Source organism: Typopeltis vanoorti, chromosome 5, assembly GCF_054136105.1.
Source record: "Typopeltis vanoorti isolate ZY-2024b chromosome 5, IOZ_Tvanoo_1.0, whole genome shotgun sequence".
Lineage (NCBI taxonomy): Eukaryota > Metazoa > Arthropoda > Arachnida > Uropygi > Thelyphonidae > Typopeltis > Typopeltis vanoorti.
The window spans coordinates 80,667,836-80,694,828 of NC_143553.1; the positions used below are offsets into that span (position 1 = coordinate 80,667,836).

The following is a 26,993-nucleotide window of genomic DNA, read 5'->3' on the forward strand; positions in this document are numbered from 1 at the left end:
ATCTTTGTTATATTCCCATGTTTTTTCAACTATTTGTCGTAAAGTGAAGATATGATCCTGACAGCCTCTATTTGGCCTGAATCGAGCTTGTTCTTCACTAAGCTTTTCTTCCACAATTCTTCTCAACCGTTTCTCAAGTATACTTGCATAGATCTTGCCAGGAACACTCAGTAGGGAAATACCTCTGTAAGTCTCACATTCAGTTTTATTTCCCTTTTTATATATGGGTACTATCAGAGCTCTACTCCCATCGGGAATTCATCCCTCTGTCCAGGCTTTCTGAACTAGGCAGTGCAGCCACTGTAAGACTCTTATACCACCATACTTCAGCATTTCTGGTCGAATATCATCCACTCCTGCTGCCTTTCCACATTTCAAGCCTTTGATGGCTTTTTCTACTTCAAGTATGGATATGTATTCCTGACTGCATGCCTGGTCAGTGCTTTTTACCACTGTGCTGTCATCACTGCTTGTTTCATTTAGCAGTTTTTGAAAGTAATTACTCCATACTTCAAGGATATCTTTTTTCTCTTGTTTCCATGTCACCTTTATCATCTCTAACTCCTTTTACAGCACTCTTTCCTCCATTCCTAAGCTTCTTCAACAACCTCCAGAATAATTTGCCACCTTCTTGATATTTATTTTCTATATTCTTGCCAAAGTCCTCCCATGACTTCTGTTTAGCTAGTTTCACACAGTATTTAGCATTCTTGCATTTGTCTCTATATTCTCGAAGAGCACAAGCTGACTTATTTGACAGAAACTTTTGATATGCTTTCTTCTTTTCCTTCACTGCCTCTTTAATTTCCTGAGTCCACCAGGGAGTTCTGATTTTTTTATCCTTGCAGACAAGGTCACCACATGCCTCTCTGGCAGAATCAATCAATGTTTTCTTCAGAGTTTACCACTGAATCTCCAAGGTTTGATTCCTGTTCTCAAACTCTTTCAGATTTTCTTCAATAATCTTTGTGTATTTTAGTCTACAGTTCACATCTGAGAGCTGCTCAACTTTTATTCGCTTTAAAACTTTCTTACATGTTATTCTTTTCAATATGAAATTCAATTTTATCTTGCTCAAGACTAAATAGTGATCACTTCCAATTTCAAATCCTCTGTACACTCTGGTGTCCTGCACCAGGGAGAAAACATCACTATCAACAATAACATAGTCAATGAGACTTTTCTTATTCCTAGCCTCTTCTCTCCATGTGAATTTGTGCACATCTTTATTTTGGAACATGGTGTTAGTAATAACCAGTCCATGTCCTGAGCAGAAATCCAACAGATATTTGCCATTATTATTAGTGAATACTATGGTCCCCAAAATATTTTTGTATGTCTCACAATCATTTCCTACTCTGCTATTTAGATCCCCAATAAGGACCAACTTTTCCTTTTTCATTGTGTCAGTTGCCTTTTCTAAAGCCTCAAAAAATTCCTCCACTTCTATCTTAGTAGAACCTTCTGTGGGACTACAGGCACAAATAAGTCTCATTGTCCAGTTCCCCATTCTCATATTTGCCCACATTACTCTACTTGAGACTGACTGCCATTCAAGAAAATTAGCCTTGTATTTTGTGTTAAATACTATGGCTACTCCTTCTTTTCCTTGATTGTCATTGCCTGAATATAACATTTTGTATTTATTGCTCAGAAAGATCTCACCAGTTTTGGTCTTTTTTGTTTCAGTCACCCCTATTATGTCGATCTGGTACTTATCTAATTCCTCAGCTAGCTCCATTTCTTTGCCATTCAGGCTTCTTATGTTGATAGTACCGATCTTTAACTCTGGTGATGTTGAGTTGGGGTTTGTTTTCAGATTTGTTCCAGTAGCTGACTTTTCGCTGTTCGCCCTGGTTCCCTGGCAAAAACAACAGGGGCCTTGTTTAACTGGGCGACAGCCCCAGCCGGCATGAAATTTTGTCATGTTGTACCATCATTTTTTATTCTGGTTTAACCAATAAGAATACAATTTGGTCGGCTAAATCCCAAATTGCCAGCCCATCCTCGTTTGTTCAGTATCCAAGTAGATACCCAACAGGGTGCACCACGAGAAGGTGAGGATTGCTATTTGTCAGAGCTCCAATGGTGGCAGATCTTATAATGTTCTCCTGAGACATCATTAACTACGTAAATAATACCCTCAGATCTCAGTTTCCCTCTGAATATTTTTTCTTGCTATCCTGTTCTGCTAACTTTTCCTTTCCCATTCTATTTAAGTGACATTCCACCTTATATTATGTTTCTGAATGATAACAAAGCCAAGTTTCTTTCTTAATATCTTCATTTTTAATATAATTCTGCTATTCATGCCCTAAGTCTTTCTCAGAATTCTCTGCAGTCCTTGCACACAGTTTTATTTGTAATGAGACTTTTAAATCATTAAGTTGAAACTGGTTTAAGCACTGTCTCGTATACTGCTAATCTCGTGTTTTGGCTTATTTTCTCTTTCATTTCCTGAATATTTATTCAACTAGCTCCAAATCTGTCAATGGATTTTTTTTTTTTTTTTTTACATCATCATCATGCTTTTCAAGGATTTAGGCCTAGAGTAGCCTGTTTTGGCCTTAGAAGCCATTGTTGAATCTCTTTAGAGGGTGTCCCAGTTTTCTTTTTCCTAATGGTTTATAATTTAAGGCTTGCTTTTCCAGTGTTATTTTCGGCAATTCTGATGATTTCATCAATCCATCATACCACCTTTTCTTATTCTATTATCTATTTCTGTAAAATCGGGCCTAAATAGTTGAAAGGTATTACTAATTCATTACTGAAAATGCAGTCGATGTCAATGTTCTTGCCAGTTTTTGAAATTTCTTTTTATTGCTGATTTTTAAACAAAATTTATTACAGAAGTTATTCAATTTAGTTAAAAAGTTCTGAAGACTCGTACCAGATTTATTAAGAAACATCTACATAAAAGCTAAGCTGAATATCTACAATTTTGATATCAGGTTTAATGCCACTCCCCCCCCCCCCTTGCATAAAGAAATCTAAAAATGATGAATAACAGTGGAGATGCATGCACCCTCGTGTTATACCTGATTTTAAATCAAACAATTTTCCTGTAGCTTCCCCAATTCTAACTGCAAACTTATATCATCATCATCATAATTGGTCATTATCAATCCATTGCTGGATGAAGACTTTTACAAGATAATTTCAAGTCTGTCAATGGTCGGTCTACCCCCCCCCCCAATGTCACTTCTGCAATTCTGATGATTTCGGTTGGTAATGATTGTTTACTTTCTGTGGAATCCAATCCAGCATTTTGTACATTGGTCTTGTCTTCAAGCAATATGACCAGTTCATTTGCTACCTCTGATTAATTAATAAATAAAGAAGTGAAACTAATGTATATGGTTTCTTTCCAGTTTCGCAAACTACCTCTAATTTCATTCTCAATGGACCAGAAGTTACACTATTTACTGTACATTCACAATTCACAGCTCTAATATTGAAAAAAAAGTAAATAAATCAAGATTCTTACCATCTACTTTCGTTGAACAATGAAGTGCTGTATTTTCTGCATGTGTAAAATGAATAAGATCTGCTCCATACTTTTTGCTGTGCAATGTCTTCATATGTCTAAAACAAACAAAAAAAAAATTTCAGACTACTCATATTAGAACAGAGATTTATATAATATTCCAATAATGATATACAAATTGCATATATTACATGTTAATTTTTGTATGTGCAAATATGAGTGAGTACAACCTGGGAAAAATTAGAATTCCTGTCTCAGATATTTCATATATATACACATTTCATTTCATGTTAAGACACTCCACATGCCTTACAAAAATATTGAAGTGAATCCAATAGAATGTTTCAATATTTTTTTATCTGTAATGTTATTTTTACATACTTGAATGACTACTGAATTTGACATTTATGCACATAGTTCAAAATTATAAAAATTGTTCATGGCTTAACCTAAGTCTAAAGCATGCATAATGTGAACAAAAGGCATGGCCCTCAAGATTCAACCGATCGACATCTTTGAGTGCAATACATTATAACTACTCCCCCCATAATGTAATAGCTGACTCTGCCTATATGAATATGAACAAGGGAAGTGATTAAACATACAAAAATGTTTACAGAATGTACTCGTCAAAGCATTACAATTCAGGTAGGTTTTAATTAGATAACCTCACTGTTTACATTATTTTAAATGTGTTTCACAAAATGTAGATGAACCTACTGGATTAGTTTTGCCATTCAATTCAGTGTACATATAAAACAACTTCGCATCAGCTGGGCAATTTAATGACAGTTATTTGGGATCTTTGCTAAAATATGTAGGATTATCTAAATTTTTGTTTCAATTTATCATTTTTAATGATAATTTCACTTATGAAAATTTGTAAACCTATAGGAACTGGCAATGCCTCTGAGTAGGCTCTTTAATTCAAGGTCTGAGCTCCGGTAGAGTTCCAAGGGAATGGAAAGAGGGCAAAATAATTCCCTTGCACAAGGGAGATTCTAAGATTGCAGTAGTAAATTACAGATCAATCAGTATCTCAGGTGTGTTTGGAAAAATTAGTCAAAAAGAGAATTCAATAATAAATGGATAAGAATAGGATACTCTATAAGGGACAACATGACTTTGTGAAGGGTCAGTCATGCCACAGTAATTTCCTAATTTTTTATAATAGATTGAAAGCTGAAATGGATAAAGGAAATGGTTACACAATGATTCTGCTGGATTTTACAAAGGCATTTGGCAGAATACCACATGGAACTTTGCTAAGCAAATTAAAGCAAACAGAGATGGATATAACATTGGTTATGTGGATAAAAGGGTGGCTGCTGGACAGATATCAAAAAGTGGTATAATGAGGGGAAGAAGAAGGCAAAAACAGGTGACTAGTGGTATACTGCAAGGTTCAGGGTTGGGACCATTGCTGTTTAATGTGTACATAAATGATATAGGAAATAAACCTGAAAGGAAATATTCAGTTATTTATCGATGATGCAAAATTAAGGAGTAATAGTGAATCAAGGCAATATGGAGAGCTTGCAGGATGATTTAAATAAGCTGTCATTATGGCAAAAAATAATGGATATCAGTTTAATGTGGAGAAATGTAAAGTTATGCATTTTGAGATAAATCAATTACAAGATGTGTACCGCACTGATGGAACTGTACTCTAGGAAATAGATGAAGCTAGGGATTTAGGGGTGGTGATAGATAGAGAGTTGGAGTTCAGAGGGCATATTGCTAAGATAGTTCATAAGATTACTTGGCTACTGAAGAACATACTATAAGTGAACATAAGTGATATAGTGTACATAAATTCCTCTTTATAAGGCCTTGATATGTCCATATTTGGATTATTGGGCTCAGATCTAGTCTCCTGGGTTTTGTTGGGGATGAAAAAGTGATGGAGAGGATTCAGAGGCAAGTGACCAAAATGGTGAGTGGTCTGTGGAACATTCCTTATAAGAGTAGATTGAGGATGTATTGACTGCAGAAGTTGGCTGATAGGCAAAAAAAAAAAAAGGGGGAGGGACAAGAGGTCATCATCATCCTTGGAAGTTGAGTAAAAGTGTTTAGTAGAGGCAGTGAGGACTAGATTTTTCATTTGGAGAGTTCTTAATGAATGGAATGGGTTGCCAGAGTCAGTTGTTAGTGCTCTGTTTGTTAATGGGTTCAAGGAGAGGTATGATTGTGTGGATCATTTTTATCTCCTGCAATGAGTCTTCAGACTCCGTGTAGGTGCCTGTACAATAATATTATTATAATAATAGAATGTTAATACCAGAGGTTGACATTAGGGTTAGATAATCCAGGGTTATTGCTTACTATAGAGAACAAACATTTTTCAATCAACTTCAGGAAAACATGAAAATTCAAAAATATAGCTGGAAGGCTCTGCTCTGGCAGGGTAGAATTAGATGTATAGGATCATCACCATTTTAAGTAGCAAAAATAAGCCAAATGATTTGAAATAACTTTCTAGTATATACAACAAAAATGCCCTAGTCTAATATTTACAATGGTACACTACTACACAAAAATGCCATTTTATAATGCACATTATTATGATCTTATTTCCATACTTTGTTTTAACTTGAATTGAACTTTTGTGTGGATACTATAGCTTCAAAAAATTAAAATTATGAATTAAATTATAAGTACAGTAATAGAAAGAGGTAAAGACAGTGAATTAAATGTCAGACAAGTTCGATGGTTCCAACTTATGCAAACCAGTCCGAAATCCACACAACAGTATCCTCTTTGTTTTATCGATCTCATATACGAGAGGTAGAGCTACATATGAGCACATCAGTGCCATGTATGGAGTGCAGGTGAGGACTGAGATAGAAGTTTGATTTTTTTTTTGAAGAGTTGCAGGTTGTAGTTATTTCGGAATACTTCTTGAGAAAGGCTGTTCCAGAAATGAATGTTACTAAATGGGGCAAAGAAACCTTGAACCAGAGAAGGTAAAAAGCAGGGGATTCTAAATTAGCCATTCTCTGGAAAGCTGTGTCAGATTTCATGAAGGCACAGGTACCACCACCCTTGTGGCAAAAAGAATCATGAAGAGCAGCAGAAACAATAGTCAGACCAAGGAAAGGAGGATCAGAAATTCTAGAAGGCATCCCGAGTGACTAGTGCCAGAGGATGCAAGGTTGGGAGCAGTTGGAGGAGGAGCATTCTATGAGAGAGGAGACTTGTATAAGATTGTGTCCGAGTTGCTGAGAGGAGTGCCTCAACAGTGTATCTGAAAGGAGAAATGGTCAAAAAGAGATCAAGAATATTTGGAGAGTGAAGCAAGTTACTGATTGGTGGTTTTGGAATAAGAGAGCCAGTTGGAATTGTGGATGTTGAGATCATCCAGGAAGATGACCTCATTATTTGGATAGCTGGATTGCTGATGGTTGGGTTTCATGGAAAAGAACATGAAATCTGAATGGCTATATGAGTGGTGTTTGGAGACAGCTGGGGCAAGGAAACCTTGAAGCAAGGAATTCTAAATTAGCTATTCTCTGATAGGCTATGTCAGATTTCACAAAAGCACAGGTGGCATCCATGTGACAAAAAGAATCATGAAGTGTAGTTTGGGCATTGGAGGTGGACAGTAACAAATGTAGCTGTAACCTGAGTTTCTGTCAGGAATAAAATGTCTGGAAGTGATGGATTTAAATAGGCTGTCAGTATGGGCAAAAGATAATTGGTATCAGTTTAATACGGAGAAATGTCAAGTTATGCATTTGGGGATAAACAGATTACAAACTGTGTATCACATTGATGTCACTGTACTCCAGGAAATAGATGAAGATAAAAAATTAGGGGTGGTGGTAGACAGAGTGTTAAAGTTAAGAGGGCATATTGCTAAGGTAGATTAGATTACATGGCTACTGAAGAACACATGAAAAAGTAGAGATAAAGTTGTGGTTCCTTTTTATAAAGCTTTGATATGTCCAGATCAGGATTACTGCTCAAGTCTGGTCTCCTGGGGGGATGAGGAAGTGGTGGTGGTGAAGATTCAGAGGTGAGTGGTCTGTGGAATGTTCCCTATGATGATAGACTGAGGATGTGTGCGGATTGCAGAAGTTGGTTGATAAGAAAAAAATATGGGATATGATAGAAACATTTATGTTGCTTAAGCTTTTTACAGGACTGGTGCAGGGGAAATGTTTCAGTACTTGGCTAGAGGGACCAGAACAAGGGATCATCCTTGGAAGTTGAATAAAGGTGTAGTTAGTAGGGGTGTGAGGACTAGATTTTTTGCTTGGAGAGTTGTGAATGAGTGGAATGGGTTACCAGAGTCAGTTGTGAGTGCTTTATCTATTAATGGGTTCAAGGAGAGGTATGATAGATTGTGTGGATATTTTGGATCTCCCACGATGTCTTCAGATTCCATGGAGGTGCCCGTACAATAATTATAATAACTTTACAATAAAGGAAAACATTTCAGAACTGTAATGGGAGACTTGGATGTTAGAACTGGTATACAATAATCAGATGAAAGCTCCATATCAAATTTTTCATATGGCATGAGAGATGATAGAAAAGTAAAGCTAATAGAATTTACAAAAAAAGAAAACCTGCACATCATAAATTCTTTTTTCAAGAAAAAAATAAATAGGAAGTGGATGTGGAAAAGTCCAAATGGAAAACCTAGTGAGATTGACTTCATCCTCAGCAATAAGAAAAACATCTTTCAGACTGTTCTGTTATCACATCTTCAACATTGGAAATGACCATCATATGGTGCACAGTAAGATTCAAATAAACTGCCAAAAAAAAAAGTTTCAAAGATCAAAGCAAAACAAAGAATCCAACATCAAAAAAGGTATATTCCAATATGAACTAAACAATAGACTTAAAAATCCTATTATAGATGACTATGTTCATCCATCAGAAAGTAAGGATATTATTAACTCTTTAACAATGCTCACTTGAAATAGCTGGTAGTGTAAAATCTCTCATAATATGTAATTGTAACTTATCATGTTCACTTTTACATATTTTTCTAATAAATTTAGTTTAATCCTTTATCCAAGTGTGAGCAAACAAAGTTTGCGCCTGAAAGTATCTTCAGGACTGGAGTAAGGTGGTACAACACCAGGGCACTCCTTGCAAAGGTGGAGCAAGCTACCAACACTCCTATCTCAGTATCTCCCATAATGCAAAACACATCTCCTTGCGGATATGTCTAATGTTATGCATTAAGGGAAGGGCCACAACCCAGACTAGTTTCGACCTTTATTGAGGTCTCTTCAGTGGGAGCCAGGCCCAAGTGGAGATACCAGGCAGAAGCGTTAGCAGGTCATCTCTACCTATAGGAGTTGCCAAATGGTGTGCCACCCTTTTTTAATAAATTACTCCGGATTTAGAGAAAGATGTTGAAAGTTGCCCTGGAAAGTTGCAAGGAGTGCCCTGGTGTTGTACCACCTTACCCCAGTCCTGAAGATACTTTCAAGTACAAACTTTGTTTGCTCACACTTGGATAAAGGATTAAACTAAATTTATTATACTCTAACCAAGTGAAAAATAAACTTTCAACATCTTTCTCTAAATCCAGAGTAATTTATTAAAAACTTCTGTCTGTATCTCCACTTGGGCCTGGCTCCCACTGAAGAGACCTCAATAAAGGTCAAAACTAGTCTGGGTAGTGGCCCTTCTCTTAATGCATAACATTAGACATATCTGCAAGGAGATGTGTTTTGCATTATGGGAGATACTGAGATAGGAGTGTTGGTAGCTTGCTCCACCTTTGCAAGGAGTGCCCTGGTGTTGTACCACCTTACCCCAGTCCTGAAGATACTTTCTGGTGCAAACTTTGTTTGCTCACACTTGGATAAAGGATTAAACTAAATTTATTATACTCTAACCAAGTGAAAAATAAACTTTCAAATATTTTTCTAAGGAGATTGCACTAAAGATATGTCAAATTTTTGTCTGTAATAATCTCGTATTTGTAATAAATTAACAAAGAGCCTTTGTTAAAATAATGTGTCATATGACGTCATCATGTAACGCTGTTAATTCATGTCTAAATTAGTAAGTCGAATTCTAAGAATACTGGTATCCCTTGCTTAATGCAGGATTTGATTAATGCAGCAAAATTAATTGCAACAATCCCTTTATATACGTGACAAGTTTTAATTAACACGCCTTTAAATAAATTTACTACGCAAAAACGTGCGAGCCTTGAGGAGTGTTATCTGGCCGAGAGAAAGAACGTCGTGAGCATGATGACGTCATTCCTCCCACGAGAAATAGCTTAGCTTTCAACACTCTTTTGCTTTTAGATAACATACCTGATTCTTTTAATGATCTGTGTGAGAATGTGAAAGTTTTTTTTCCACACCAAATACATCATTGCTACAAACCATGGACATGGGCGTGAATGCAACTTTCAAAGCCTATTTTCTTAAAAATAAATTTTCAAAAGCAGTAGAAACAACAATGGGAGAAAATGTGATTACGCTCCAGGAATTTTGGAAAAATGTTAACATTAAACAGGCATATTTAGTTAGCGTATGGCATAATAAAGACATGACATCAGAATATATAAATACATATTTGTGCAGACAATAAAAATGAGACAAGTAATGCACATATACAAATATCAGGTAAAAAAAAAAGTCACTAAAATTTTAAGTCCAGTTCAGACAGCCAATCAAGAGCTGAAGGATCTGCCTCAAAAAATTTTCTCAGGTCACCAGGGTAGGCTCTTATGCTGCAGTCCTCCACAATGCTGGATGGTTTGGTTTATGGCCCCACAGTCACATTGGGGTGTAGGTGATCTTCCCCACTTGTGTAAGCTGTCTGCACAGATACCATGTCCTGTGCATATCCTATTTAGGCTTTTCCATAGATGACGTGGAAGCGCAATCCCTTCCAGATTTTGGTTGGGAGGGATATACTTGTTTAAGTTGACGAATTTTCTTTCCACGTTTCTAGTCATTTTGAATTAACATTGAAACTGCTATTTACTAGTTGTTCAGCCAGTATTAGTGGAGGCTGTTGGGATTTAAGGCAATTCATATTTATGTATGGGAGGTCTTCATGTATTGGCAACAGGAGATTGCTGTATATTTTTTGTACTCTTTTACTAGAACATCGTGTTTGCGCAGGTTTGGTAGTGCAATATTGTTCAAAGTTGGAAGCCAGTAGAGGGGAGTGGATTTGACACAACCTGTTATTATTCTCATCGCTGCATTTATTTGCATGTCGATTTTCTTGATATGAGGACTGTGTTAGCCATACTGGGTGAACAATATTCTGCTGCAGAGTAGACTAGGGCCAACGTGGAGTATCGCAGTGTAATAGCAGAAGAACCGCATGAAGAACCACACGGTTTTTGTATGATGTTATTACGGGTTCTGATCTTTAAAGAGAGATTCTCCAGATGTCTTTTGAAAGATAGTGTTCTATCCAAGGTAACACCAAGATATTTAGGGAAATCTTGGTGCTGCAGCATTGTGTTGTTAAAGCTGACCTGAAGTTTCCTATTTGCCAATTTGGTGTTTAGGTGAAAGGAGCTAACCTTGGTCTTATTGAGGTTTGGTGTTAGTCTCCATTTATGAAAGTATTCCCCAATGGTTCTAAGGTCATTTGTGAGAATATCTTCAGTTACTTCGATGCTCCATGCCATTGAAAACATTCAGGATTCATGGAAGCAAGTGTCTTCAAGCAGCTTGAGAGCTGTTTGGAAGAATCTTTTGTCAGAATGTGCTAATGACTTAGGTGGTTTTCAAAATCCTGTGAAGAACGTGATTGAAGAAATCATTGCGATCGGTGAAGACCTTGGTTTTGATGCAGAAGATGTTAAAGAATTACTGAATTCAAATTCAAAAGATTTCAGTGACAATGATCTTGAAATTGAACAACAATGTGCATATGAAGACAACGAACAAATGGAATATGAAGATGAGGTTCCAAAGGAGATAACAAGCAAAGAACTGAATGGAATATTTCGCTGTTTAGAATTGCTTAAGCAGCAAGTAATGGATATGGACCCAGATGTTAATTGAAGAATGCTTGTTTACCAAGGTGTAGAGCAGTGGTCAGAAACTGGCGGCTCCACAACCGCATGCGGCTCTTGGCTGAACAAAGTGCAACTCTTTTATATTAAATTAAAAGATACAAACAACTGTATAATTAATACAAACACCTAAATATTGTTTTTTGATATGGCCTGTTCGTGGCACTAGATACTATGCATGTGATGTGTTACGCATGAAATTTTATGACATGAACAACTGACAACTATGTTACATTTGAAATACCGCTAAATGTTAACCCTGCATAAGGTAACTAGCGTCACGGCAAAAATTTGAACTAATGGATCAGCTGTCCTGTCAAACACCACAGTTTTTAGATACATACGGATTTTAACTGTCAAAATAAATATTCTATTAGTTAACTTATTTATTGTGGTACTAAACTGATGTTTAATTTAGTGTCAGGTAATGTTATGCACAAATTAATTTTTATTATGTTATTATGTTGAATTTGTGTTTTTACTTGCAGGTAAATTTGTGATAACCCTCTAATGAGTTCAAGAAAATAAAATAAAATAATCGAAGAAAACAAAGGATTCAATAAAATGTGGATAGAGAAATTTGTATTTATAGAAGTAAATGGAAATCCGCAATGTTCAATTTGCCATCTACGACTTCAAAATAACAAATCAGGTAATGTCGAATGACATTTTCAAGGAAAACATTTAGACTACTACAGTAAAAAATATCCTGAGGGTGATAATTGAAAAAAAGCTATTGAAGAATTACAAAAGAAAACATTGTTTCAGCAAAGAAATTTGTCAACTTGGACGAAATCTTCATCGAATACTACTGAAGCAAGTTTTTTTGTTATCCCTTGAAATAGCAAAAGCGGAAAAACCTTTTACCAATGTTGAATTTCTAAAAAAATGCATGTGTAATGTCTCTGAAATTCTATTTAAGGATATGAAAAATAAGGACGAGATACATAAAAAAAATTAAAGATTTACCTCTTTCAGCTAAAACAGTCAAGGAATGGATTGTAACAATTTCTGCAGAAGTTTCAAATATGCAAATTATGGATATTAATTCTGCCGATTTTATATCTATTGTGGTTGATGAATCAAATAATAATATTTCCGATATGGTACAATGCTGTGTGATGGTTAAATATATCACATCTTCCGGTATTCGAGAAGAACTTCTTGATCTGCTAACACTTAAAGGACACACTACAGGTCAAGATATTTCAGAAAACCTAACAAGTTTACAGAATAAAAATATAAATATTAATAATATAGTATGAATTGTGACCGATGGCATGCCTTCTATGATTGAGAAAAATTGCGAAAAATTATTCTCCACTCATATTCCACGTGGAGTTATTTCATTTCATTGCATTTTGCATCAAGAAGCTTCAGTTGCATATTCTTTGGGATTATTACCACAACTAAAAAAAAATGACGGATGTTGTTGTTGTGCCCATGATCAATTTCTTCCGATTTCAGGCATTGAATCACAGACTTTTTGACACATTTTTAGAGGAACTAGGTAGTCAACATAAAGATTTAGTGACATTTACATCTGTACGATGGTTATCAAGAGGAAAAGCAGTGAAATGTTTTTTTCGGTGCTTAAAAAAATAGTTTTCTTAGCCACTAAAAATTATAAAGTAAATCATGTGGAACTTCTCAGTAATCCCGAATGGATACAAAATTTTTGTTTTTTGCTTGATATGACAGAACATTTTAATAAGCTAGATTTAAAGTTGCAAGGAAAGGGAAACAAACACAGCCTTACAATTACTAGAGGAAGTCCTTACCTTTGAACAGAAACTAAGAGTGTTTTTCAAAGATGTTACTGAAGAAAAATTTATATATTTTGAAAATCTAAAAAATTATAGATTGAATTTAAATCAACAAAAAGTTGATTGCAAAATATTCGCTGAAATGATTACTGTAATTTTGGATTCATTTACTAGCAGATTTCAGGATTTTATAAAACATCAAAAGATGATGAAATTTATATAACATCCATTAAATTGCAATTTAAAATTAACAGATATTGAAGCTTTTCCCAGAATATCAATTGCAGAACTACAAATGGAGCGTCTGGAAATTCAGAATAGTAGCATCTGGGTGCAAAAACTTCAGGAAATGGTAGCACAAATTGAAGAAAATGAGGAAACTATGGAAGAAACATCACAGGAAATTATATTTAAATGTTCGAATTCTTTCCCAACTAATTATTCAAATGCCAGGTGACTTGCTTTTGGGGTTTTGATTCTTTTCGGTTCAATGTACAATTGCGAACAATTTTTCTCTTCAATGAATGACATATAAGTATAGGAACAAATTGATTGATGAAAGTTTGAAAGCCGAATTACTATTAAAGTGCACAACATACAATCCAGATTTAAGTAAATTGGCTGAGAAGATGCAAAATCAAAAGTCTCATTAGTGAATTTTAAATTAAAACAATAAAATATCTATTAAAATACATAATACTGTATTTTTGTTCGGACTAATTCTTTTTGCAATACAAATTCTGACTTTTTTGCAATATTATACTTACTTAAACATGTTTTGTGATTAAAAACTTAATCAAACTTAATGCTATTTTATTTATTGAACATATAAAAAATTTATATGCAAACATAAAAGTGGTATTTGATATCGGAAGTACTGAATTAAAAACAAATTTACCTAAGTTTGAACTAACTGCAACTTTGAGTCACCAGGAAAAATCGAATTGAAGTTGTGGCTCCCAAATTTTGTTTTAATTATTTTTTTGGTGGAATGGCTCTTTGATTCAAAAAGATTCCCGAACCCTGGTCTAGAGAGTCATTTTGATTGGTATCTTAGAATTTATGCTGATAAGAAAAAAACTAAAACTGTTCAAATGACCCTTGATAACTTTTTTGATGAAAAATTGCAGTAAATAATGTAGGCACAAGCATTTATTACACATTTACTTTGTATTCATTTTTTATCTTTCCTAAAAGAGTACCATATAAAATGAATTATTAATGCAGTTATCGATCATGGATGAATTGTAATTTTTCCCATTGATTAATAAATTTGAATAACGTAAATTTCATACATGCGGTAACATCGAGGGATTAATTAATCGCATTAATCAAGGAATACCTGTAGTGAAGACTTCTAAGAATTGCAATATATAGCAATTAAAAAAAAAAACGTGCGAGATATGACATCATCATAGTCAGATGTCAACATGTGGCTATGTATGGAAATTTAGAGAGACACATGCATGCATACAGCAGAAGTCTGGGTTTTCACCTTCTCTTACCTGGGTCGGCTGTTGGGAATATAAAGAGAAGCACTGTCATCATCATCATCAAATTCCTGATAAGTACCCTCAAGGGGTGTACAGGATATGATAGTACTACATGAAAAATTTACATCATTACTAACTTCTTATTTACAATTTTCCTCCAAATCAATCTGTTACCTGTAAAGACTCTAACATTATCAGATCTCATATTTCTACCTTCTAAGGCACTTTTTAGTGTATCAATCCACCTATAATCTTGGTCTTCCTCTGAGTTTTTTTCCTGCCAACCTGGCAGAGAACACTTGTTTTGCTAATCTTTCCTCGTCCATTCTGTTTAAGTGACCATACCACCTGAGATTAGCTCTGCTAACACACTCCTGGATGCTAACAATGTTAAGTTCTTTCCTAATATCCTCATTTTTAATATGATATTGCCACTGATGCCATCTGTTCATACCCCCTAATCTTTCTCAGGATTCTCATATCTGTGGTCTCTAGTCTTTGGTCAAGTGTTTTATTTCTAATCCAGTTCTCATATCTATAAGTTAAAATTGTTTTGAACACTGTCTTATATACAGCTAATTTTCTCTCTTATTCCATATACATTTATTCTGTTGACTTCCTACCATACCAGCTTTATTCATTCTGTTGTCTATTTCCATATTTAATTTACCATTTTCACTAAAAATCGTGCCGAAAAGTCATCTAAGAGTGCATACTGGTGAGAAATCTTTTCTTTGTGAAATTTGCAACAAAAAGTTTTCAGACAGTTTGATTCTGAAAACTCATCTAAGAGGGCATACCAGTGATAATCCTTTTACTTCTCAAGAGTGTAGCTCTAGGTTTTCTAATATATAATCCCTGAAAGCACAAAAAAAGTAGCTGAAATGTTTTTTCAAAATATAAAAAAAAAAAAAAAAAAAAAAAAGCGAGAGAGAGAGGAGCGTCGTAGGTTTCAGAATCTTCTATCTGGGTCTGCCACCATGTGAGGTCCAATGTCAGGAATCGAAACGAAAGAGATGCACATTGCCGCCATCTTAAGGGTCCTATAGGGCATGGAATAATCGGCAGCTCGGACAAAGAAGAAATTTGCAGGAAATCAAGAATGAGCCAGCAGAAGGAAAGAACGGGCACTTATGTGAACAAAAACTCATGTAAGAGGCAGTGCTGAATGAGAACTGTAAGTACTTATGTATGTGATAATTCCGAACAAGTGTACATCAAGAGTGTCTGTTTATGGGTACAGTAAGATAATATAAACTGATATTGAAATAAGCTTACTTGAGGTAGGCTTTATTATCAGTTTGTGTATATATAACTGGCAGGATTGTGATTTAGCTTTAAGGGAAGAAAAATTAGAATTAAGTTCGAATTAGGAAGAACTGAAAATAACAAAGAATTGTAATAAATTGGGTGTGTGTGTGTGTGATGTGTGTGTTAATGTTAATCAAACTGTAAATATTCCTCTTTGATTTAATTAAATGATTTGTGAACAACACAGACTGATTCTATTCTATGCACTATCCTGAAAAATTTTAAACCTGCATAAGAAAATTTGAATGATCAATAATTAAGCCACTACTAATTTAAGGTAAGGATTAATATTAGTAGGGAATACAAACAATATCTGCTTTGTCTTCAGTTTAAAATCTTATAATGTCGCACTCAATACATAGTCTAACTGGTGCAGTCATAAAACAAATAAATTTGTTAGACTAGAGTGTGAGAGTATAAGATCTAGTAGAAATAAATAAATAAATGGTGGCAGTCGATAGTTAAGACAGACGAATTTATGACAGTTCATGAAGTTTTAAGTAAAGAAATTAAAGACAAAGCAGGGTTGAGAAATACGTAATAGAAATACAAAACGTTATAATAGTACCACAGAACAGAAACAAGACAAAATTTCTGAAGAAACAAAACAGTTTATGAAGAAACGAAGAGAAATTAAACAAATAACCTACATAATAAAATCGAATACACTGAATTGTGCAAAACAATCAGAAAATGTATCACGAAAGAAATAAAAAAATTCAACTGTAAATTCATACGACAACTGATGAACAATAATAAACAGATGGTTGCAGTCAAACTATGAGATGGAACTATAACCAGAGATAGATATGCCATAGCAAAAAAGAATGAAGAATTTTACTCGGTATTATTAGGATGACAAATCAAATGAAGAAGACAACTATGAAATAACTGAAGTACCATAGATTCTACAAAAAGAAGTTACATGGAGCATCCAAAAGTTGCAAAATGAAAAAGCTGCAGGTGAGGATGAACTTATAGCTGAAATTCTAAAAGAAGGTGGGAAAATGATCTACAAAATCTTGACAAAACTATTTACCCTATGTCTGAAGAAAAAAATGATGTACCAAGAAAATGGAAGGCTACCCTAATTCTGATACACAAAAAAGGAAGTAGAAGACTAGACAAATTACCGACCCATCCAGAGCTGTAAAGTAGGAGTCATGGAGACAGAAGCAATTCTTGGTTCACTGGAGTCGGAGCCAGTAAAAATGTACTCACTCCGACTCCTAATGAATTTAAATTGTAATATAAATAATATGTTAAAATTTCTTATTTCACGTATAATAATTTGATTAACCTATTTTATCCAGGTTATATTTTCAGGATATATTTTAACTTCAAGTTCTTTGCAAATTTCAAAATAAAACATTTTATGATAATTTATATATATTATATTAGTGAAAGCAACACCCCATGAAAAATAATTCAAAATGGCAAAAAAAAGTGTCAACAAAGTTTGAGGTTTTTGGATACTTGACAATAACAACAGATGGAAAATATTACGTGTGTCAATATATTATAGATGATTGTGAAGAAGCAAGTAATGCAAAAATTAGTAGTTTTTGTGGTCCTGATAAAAATGCACCTACAAGAGCGTCAAATTTAAAAAGACATGGGCAGTGTTTTCATCCTAAAGTGTTAGAAGCTGTGAATGAGAGAGACAGCAATAAAATAAATGAAACGTTCCCTCGATTTCCGAGCTAAAGAAAGATCAGAAATCTACTGGAGGCAAAACATAACTACCAAGATTCTTTATAGCTGACAAAGTTACTGTAACAATGATGTCAGAAAAGTTTAAAAATCACAAAAAAAAAGTCAAATTGGCAGTGAAGAATAGTATACCAATATCCTTCCCCCCCCCACCAACCAGCCTTTTTTAGGTTTAAACTGAGAAATGGCTAGATAACTTGGAGTTTTCCTTCTGGAAAGAGAAAGTATAAGGAGACTGATAATTGAAGATGCCAAATGTAAGAAAACTTGAAAAAAGTCTGAAGGGACGTTTTGTCTTTATTAAAATGGATGCATGTACATGTAACAGAGTCAATTATTTTGCTATTAATGATAGATTTGTTGATGAAAACAAAATAATAACTCAGACATCGGTAGTAAAGGACGCCCAGGCACATCACAACAGTGAATTTCAACAGGTTACAGTTCTAAAAAGCGGCCTGATGATTCATGTTGGTAGTGATGAAATATCTTGTATGTTGATTGCTTTCAATCGATATAGGAAATAAATAATTAGAGTATTTATTATTTATTTCCTATATGAATATATAAATAAGGGAGTTGGAGTCGAAGATACCATAAATTGAGGAGTTGGAATTGGAGTCAAAGGTTTCATGTACCAACTTCAGCCTTGGACCAATCAGTCTACTATCAGTGATTTACAGTTATAGGTTTTGTTTGTGCAACTCTAGACCAGACAACCAAAAGAACAGCCAGGCTTTCAAAGTGGTTTTAGTACAATGAACCATATTTAAGTTGTACAACAAATTATCAAACGATGTAATAAATGAATATCAGTTACCATTACATCTTGGTTTTATTGATTATAAGAAAGCCTTTGATTCAGTAAAAACTTGTGCAATACTTAAAGCATTACAAAATCAGCAAGTGGAGGAGCCATATTTCAGGACAGGACCATCAAATCAGCATACACCAAAGCAAAAGCAGCAATTCATTTCAATGAAAACATCTCTACCGTGGAAATACAGAATGGTATTAGACAGGGTTACACAACATCTCCAAAATTATTCACAGCATGCATAGAAGAAATATTCAAACTTCTTAATTAGGAAGAAAAAGATCTGAAGATAAATGGAAAATATTTAAGCCATTGTGTTTTGTAGATGACAGTTATCTTTACTTCAACAGTGCATGAATTATAGACTTGTAGCCATGAACTCCAAATTGCTAGCAAAACAGCTGGCCTAGAAATAAACCTAAAGAAGACCCAAGTTATGTTCAACAGCTATGTCCAACCAGAAATAATAAAAATCAATAATGATGAAATCAAACAAGTAGATCATTACACATACTTAATAAAACATATCAATGGAACAAAATATCATGGACAAATTAAAAGATACACAATGCTTGGGTGGAAAGCATCGTGTGTCTTTCACATCAACACATGCACAAAATTACAGTCAATATTCAAAAGTCAAACTATCATTATGCCTTAAGTGAAAAGTTTTTAATCAATATATTCTTCCTATATTGACATATAACTGTGAAACATGTACACTAAATGCAAAGGAAATTCAAAAATTAATAACAACACAATTTAGTATGGAAAAAAGGATGCTTGGTATCACAAGATACTAAGAGAGAAATCATTATTAATAAAAGTTTTTTTAAGAAAATTGAGAAATTTCTTTCCCCCAGTCACTCAACTACTTCTGAAGATCCCTCTTCCCCCAGAGCCGTCATCTCTTTGCCTTACATCAGCTCGCTTTCACCAAAACTGGCAAAAATTCTCAAGAAGTTTAATTTCAGAACTTGCTTCACTACACTCCCAAAACTTCGTTCAATACTTAGTAAACCTAAAGAGAAATATCTTCCAACTCAGTTTCCTGGAGTGTACAAGATTTTATGTGATTGTGGAAAGCCATACTATGGCCAGACTGCTAAATCCATCCTTCTATGTTTGGAAGAACACCGTAGAGATATCTCCTATAACAGGACTAGAGCCAGCGCACTTTCTCTCTCTCTCTCTAGCCACGTTCTCTTTTCACTTAACTCAGATGAAAGCTGCCAACACATTCTGAACTGGACTCAAACTTCTAACATCCATGTGTGCTATGATTAGCTCGAAAGAAAGATTGTCGAATATAGAGAAATTTCTCTAGATTCTTCTCATATCAACAACAGCCTAAGTGTCAATCTCTCTGACACACATGTTGCCTCTGTTCAGTATTGGCACACTCGCGGCAGCATATGGTATAGGTTTGTTTGGAACTCAAGCTTGCATTTTGTTTTCAAACACGCTACTGTCTTTTTGTACTTGTTCTGTTATTACAATTTTAAGTCTCTGTAATTCTTTATATATTTCTTTGATTGTGACACCTGAGGATGTTGATCTATTTAACGAAACTTGTTAACTAGTAGTATATTTTTAAATATACTATGTCATCTTTTTATCTCTCGGTAACAGTCATTAAAGTTTTTTGAGAAATATACATATACAGTCATACCCCAAAAGTTACGCGGTAGGTGGGACCAACAAAAGGCGCGTAAGTCGAATTTGCGTAACTCGGGTATAATTTTGCATACAAACATACAAAATATTAGTTAATTGGGACCAAAGGTTTACAAAAGCACGTATATTTTTTAAGAAATATAATCATAATTGTAGTTTTTCGTACATAAAAAAAAAGAAAGTTACTTCGATGTCAATAGTTTCATAAAATCTAATAGATTTGTCTGATGGCATAATGTCTTTTTCTTGTCCTGCAAAATTTCTTCATAGCAAGCTAATGATTTTTTTTTATTCCTTACCTTGTGGCTACAATTTGTTCTTGGTCAGAATCTATGTCCTCCAAAATCTAAACCTTTCTTTTATGATTGTTCTTACTGTGGATTCCTGTAGATCGAACTTCTTTGATAGCTCACAAATTTTCATTCCGCCTTCAAAATCCTTAATAATGTTGAATTTTGTTTCCAAAGTCAATGTTTTTCTTTTCTAGCTAGCTGTAGAAGAATCGGACTTGCTTCTTTTGGACGACATTATTATTTTTTATGTGATAAAATTTTTATCAAGAACATAACATTAAACAATCTCCCCTAAATTAAACCATGCTGTGCCCTAATCAAGAAGTGATCTCTATAAAGAATATCTACCAATCCATCCATCTTCATTTTTTGTGTTAGGCTCAATGGCCCATCACAGGCAAGTAACCTGGCTTCTTTTGAAATTTAATTATCTAATACAGTAGTTAATTCTATTGGCTATGTCTGTAAACTGTATGTTCTTCCATCCAGTTTGCTGTTTTGCAGGATGAAACACTCTGCAATCTCCATATGAGATTGGGTAAATTCACCTTTAGTTGAAAAATCCTTGATAAAGATTCTTTGCATTCTAGATGTGATTCAAACACTGATCTTTCCAACCAAAGAGCATCATCCCTATGAACATTTAGGTACGTTCCCTAATTAATGTTTCCATTATTTTAACACCAACACTGCAGCATAATTCTCCACTTTATTCAATAAACCAGCTTTTTTAACTGAAATAACCCATGCAAATTTCTATTCAAGAGGTAATATTTCCAACCTCAGTGATTTGCTGAAGATGATCAAAAGTGGAGTGATTAATTCTGGCATGTGTAGTTAGGAAAGGGCTCCAAAAAAAGATGTGTTTTTTGTATAATTATTGGCAATACTGCTTGCATTCTAACATAATATTGATAGCTTAGAGCAAATGCTTAGCTTTGTGGGTTTGTTTCTACTGAATTTTCAATCTTGCATTGACCAAAACAAAATAAAATGGCGGTACGAACGAGATCTGCATGCCATGCAGCGCAAAAATCAAATACTATTATCAATGTCAACTTTTTGAAAATGGTTTGATGAGTGAGTGCAACATGTATGTGTGGAGAAATGTGAAAGATATCTTTGTGGAGAGACTGAACAGGAGAAAAGAGAAGGTAGGGATTTGTAGAAAGTGAGGTATTTTCTTAGACTAGGCTACAGATTATCAGCAAATGTGAAAGACTGAGGGAGTAAAATAATGTTCGAATGAAGAAATGAAAGTAAGTGATATGGAAGCAAAAGGAAGTAGGAATGAGGGGGAGCAAGACTATGAGAGCAACAGTGAGTTAAACTGCCAGAATGCAAGATTTGAAGAGCTGTTCAAAATGAGAAATGAAAGAGTGCAAAAGGATAGAATGAAAGGGGGGGGGGGGAAAGAGAGAGAGAGAGAGAGAAAAAAAAAGAGGTGACAAATGACTAGAGAATAGCAAAGAACTGAGACTGCATTATTAGGAGGTTTGGTTAACGAGAGAGTCCATGAGATCTACTTCCTGGGAGGAAGAATGAGAATGATGATTCATGCTTTGGATATGAGAGGTTATTAAGACAGAAAGAAAGATAACATATATTATAAGCATGTATAGTGGGAAAGGCTGTCGGTGTATTGTCAAGGGATGACAATGATGAGTTGAGATGGAAAGCAAAAATTGTGAATGGTATATGAAGGGAGAGCTGTGTGAGGAAAAGGGAGTGCAGATGTAGATGTTTGGTAACTAAGAGAAGAATGGATTTGCAGAAAAGTGATGGATTGCATTTCAATAGCTTTGGAGTAAGTTAACCAGAGAAACTCTTGCTAGAAGGAAATGCAGTGAGTGATGCAAGCAAGAGATCAGAGAGAGTAAGAGGTGAAGTGAAGGAACAGGAGTGGAACATATTGTAGTAGTATTACTACTACTATTTACTAATAGTAGTAGTGGAGAGATGGAGAGAACAGAAATGCAAGAGGAACAGGGAAAGTCAGGGTGGACATGAAGATATACAGAATAATGACAGTGGATACTGAAAGTAGTAGTGAATGTGTGTGTGTATATATGACGATTATGATCAGCACAGGAATGGAATGGACTGGGATGTGAGGAGGGTAATTAAGACTGAGGAGATATATGGGGTAAGCGGTGATAAAGGTGACTGTGGAAATGCAGATGGAGAAATCATAACCAACAGGTGGCTTGTGAAATTACATGGGTGCATATGAGAAGCTTAGGAGCCAACTTGGAGATATAGCATGGAATGAAGAGTTGAGTGGAAAAGAAATAAATGTTGCAAATAGTATACTGCTGTGTTTATTTACAAATACCAGGTGCATTAAACATAAGGGAGATGAAACTATTTCAGTGATTGAGTTTCTTTGCCAAATTGGAATGAAATTGACATCCTGACAGAAATAGAAATAGAAGGGGTACAATGTTTTTTGCAAGAACAGAAAAGACAAGAAGGGAGGGGGGGGTGCTACTGGTGATAGCAGGGAAATTATGTCCACATAGACATGAAAGAGGAAAAATATGGCAATGGTTTTGAGGTAGTGTGGTGTGAAGTGGAGGGTGACAGGAAGAGATATTTAGTTGGATGTTGCTGTAGGCTAGGGCAGGGTTTCTCAAACTTTTCCTACAATGGAACACTTCACAAATCCTGAAATTTTAACAGAAACACCTTGGTCAGAGTCAAGTATCATCGGTCTCATATTCAATGTAAAGCTAATTGTACACTATCACCACAGCAGGCTGTATTGCATCGCAAAAATACAACAGCGCACACTACAGGAGCCGGACCACAGCACATCGCATTGACCTTGCTTGTGACTGCATGTTAACTAGAATAGATACTTCCATACTTCACTCGTGCTTGGAGGTGTTGACAACCATGAGCGGCTGAGTCAAGACCAGCGTGTGCTGGCCTTAATAGCACAATTCACACGCAAAGTGAGGAGCGCCTGATTTTCAAACATGTTTGAACTTGTTGCAGCATTTAAAACCATTCCAGCCTGATATTAATTTTGATAATTTTTCATGGAACACTAGTGTTCTGCAGAACATAGTTTGGGAAACGCTGGGCTACAGAATGTAGAGGGTGGTGATAAAGAAATGTGTAAGCAACTTCACTGAGGGGAAAAAAAGAAAGGGTGATCATTATGGGCGATTTTAATTATGGCAGTACAGATCGGAATAAAGAGATAGTGTTTGGAAATAAGGAAAATGAACATCTTGAGAGACAGTTATCTTAGGCAGTATGTAGAGAAGGGTTTCATCAGATGAAAAATTTCATCAAAGGATGTGATTCAATAGGGTTATGCACTTCCTCTAGTTGGTGAAAGTGATCATAAAGTGATCACATTGGTTGTAGTTAGTCATATAAAGACTTTTAAGGAAAGGATATATGTGGAATTACAAGGTAGGTTGCTTATAAGAAGCTTAGGAATCAGCTTGGAACTATAGCATGGAATGAGAAGTTTAGCAGAAAATAAATAAAGGCTGCTTGGGAACCGATAAAGATATATTTAACAGAATCAATGTGTGAATGGATTCCAAGGGGGTCAAAATGCTGAATAAGATAGATGTCAAATGAATAGAGATGATTAAGTATGAAATTTGGAAGTAGGCACTTTGGAGGCAACACAAGATTAATAATAGTCATAATCAGCTGCAAAAAGAAAAATATACAGAACAGACCAGAGGAGTGACTCAGTAAATAGGACAGCTATTTACTGAGTCAGCAAATAGCTAAGGACAGCAAAAGCACAGTACAAGCAGAAATTATAAAATCATGCTAAGAAAAACCATAGGGCACTTTTTCAATATGTGTCAAGTAGAAAGAAGAATGATTTTAATGGATGCAAGTGGTAGATTGGTAACTGCTGCATACATAGTTGAGGTTCAGTAATCCCTCGATTATTGCATCCCCGATTAGTGCATCATTTTTTTTCGATCCCCAGATTCGATTAGTGCACCTACATACATCTTAAAAATAAATATTACAGATTTTAAAAAATTTTTATCTAAAGATTTTTATGGCTAACTATTTTAAAAAATCACTCACCAGAATGAAATAATTTAGTTACTGATTTAAAACATTTTACACAAAGTTATTTTTAATGTCATATGACACTACTTCCATGTACGCTATGTATAGTATGTTCCAAATTTTTATCACCAAAATTTATGTCATCCGCTAATTACATAGCATTTTCCTGATCATATCTTGTACCTCCTTTGCAATTCTTTTCCTTACATTTTTTTATTTATTTTAAAGTATTTTCCCAACCTCATGAGGTAAAGAATTAGTGAGAAAAAAGTGAAAGTGTGAAAATGATTCGAAAAGTAATCTCATCGGAAGAAAAACTTGAAATAATAAAGTGAACAAGGAGAGTCCAGAGCAAAGATAAGACACAAAAATGGGTGAATCAACTATAAGAGCAATTTTAAGCAAAGTTGCTGAATAGAAAGTATTATAATGATTGAATTAGAGAGACTTCTTTGTACACAGATCGAAGATTGTAACCAAAAATGGATCCTGCTAAGAACTGACATTATTAAATCAAAAGCATTTAAGTCTCTTTGCAACCTTGAAAGGGCTATCAATGATGGAAAAGAAGAATTCCACGTTAGTGCTGGGTGGTTTGAGAAGTAGCCTACATAATGTTCTAATCACAGGTGAAGCTGCAAGTGCCGATAGGGAGGTGGCCACAAATTATCCAGAGATTTGAAGAAAATTGTATAAGAAAGGGACTATTGTGACCAACAAATATTGAATGTCAATGAAATTCGCCTTTTTTTGTTCTTTCAAGACTTTTCTGGCTAAATCAGAGAAATCTCAGCCTGGTTATATTGTCGAATTAAATTATTGCTAGCAATATGCAATCCATTTGGAAGCACATTCTTCCGCATTGTGCAAATGATTTTAGAGCCTTTTCAAATGAATCTAAGTTAATTAAATCTCATTCTGAGAAACTGAGTGATTCCGACCTGCTAAATTTAGATCCAAAGCAGGTAGATCCTGAAGAATATGAAGAAAATTTAATCACTGACAAGCCCAAAGAGATTTCACAGAAACAAATTTAAAATATTTTTCATGCAACCGAAACTTTTAAGTAGCAATGCTTAGAGACTGGGCCTTGTGAAAAGAGAAGCAGGAAAATTTGCAGAAGAGGCAGTTGAATATAAAAAATAGAAACAATGTCAGCCAGAATAATAGATTTATATTTTGAATATGTTTTATTGTCTTTCAGCTTCACATCTTCCCTTTAACTAGGCTCTGAGACATACCCTAATTCTTTTATAAAAAAAAACAAGGGTAAAAAAAGAAATTTGAGGAACGAAATATACTTTTTTCCATATACAAAATGTTATATTCAGGAAATGACAATCAAGGAAAAGAAGGAGAAGCCATAGTATTCAACACAAAATACGTGGCTAATCTTCATGAATGGCAGGCAATCTCAAGTAGAGTGATGTGGGCAAATATCAGAATGGGGAATTGGACAATGAGACTTATTTGTGCCTATGGTCCCACAGAAGGTTTTACTAGATAGAAGTGGAGGAATTTTTTGATGCTTTAGAAAAAGCAACTGACACAATGAAAAAGGAAAAGTTGGTCCTTGTTGGGGATCTAAATTGCAGAGTAGGAATGATTGTTAGACATACAAAAATATTTGGGGTAAATTTGGAGAAAAGAGCAAAGTTAATAATAGCAAATACCTGTTGGATTTCTGTTCAGGACATGAACTGGTTATTACTAACACCATGTTCCAACATAAAAATGTGCATAAATTCACATGGAGAGAAGAGGCAAGGAATAAGAAACCCCTTATTGACTATGTCATTATTGATTGTGATGTTTTCTCACTGGTGCAGGACACTAGAGTGTAGAGAGGATTTGAAATTGGAAGTGATCACTATTTAGTCTTGAGCAGGATAAAATTGAATTTCATATTGAAAAGAATAACATGTAAGAAAGTTTTAAAGCAAATAAAAGTTGAGCAGCTCTCAGATGTGAACTGTACACTAAAATACACAAAGATTATTGAAGAAAAAATGAAAGAGTTTGAGAGAAGGAACCAAAACTTGGAGATTCAGTGGCAAGCCTTGAAGAAAACCCTGATTGATTCTGCCAGAGAGGCATGTGGTGAGGTTGTCTGCAAGGATAGAAAAATCAGAACTCCATGGTGGACAGAGAAAGTTAAGGAGGCAGTGAAGGAAAAGAAGAAAGCATATCCAAAGTTCCTGACAAATAAGTCAGCTTGTGCTCTTAGAGAATACAGAGACAAATGTAAGAAAGCAAAAAACTGTGTAAAACTAGCTAAACAAAAGTCATAGGAGAACTTTGGCAAGAATACAGAAAATAAATATCAAGAAGGTGATAAGATATTCTGGAGGTTGTTG

At 34.8% G+C, this 26,993-nt stretch overlaps 1 protein-coding gene across 1 annotated transcript in view; it reads right to left on the reverse strand.

The window, feature by feature from the left end:
- LOC150106591 (WD repeat-containing protein 82-like) overlaps positions 1 to 26,993 on the reverse strand; it is a 228,974-nt gene that overhangs the window by 189,716 nt on the left and 12,265 nt on the right. The window contains exon 2 of the mRNA XM_090392561.1: positions 3,488 to 3,585. Coding sequence (XP_090248687.1) covers positions 3,488 to 3,585 — 98 coding nt within the window. The remainder of the gene's footprint in view (positions 1 to 3,487; positions 3,586 to 26,993) is intronic.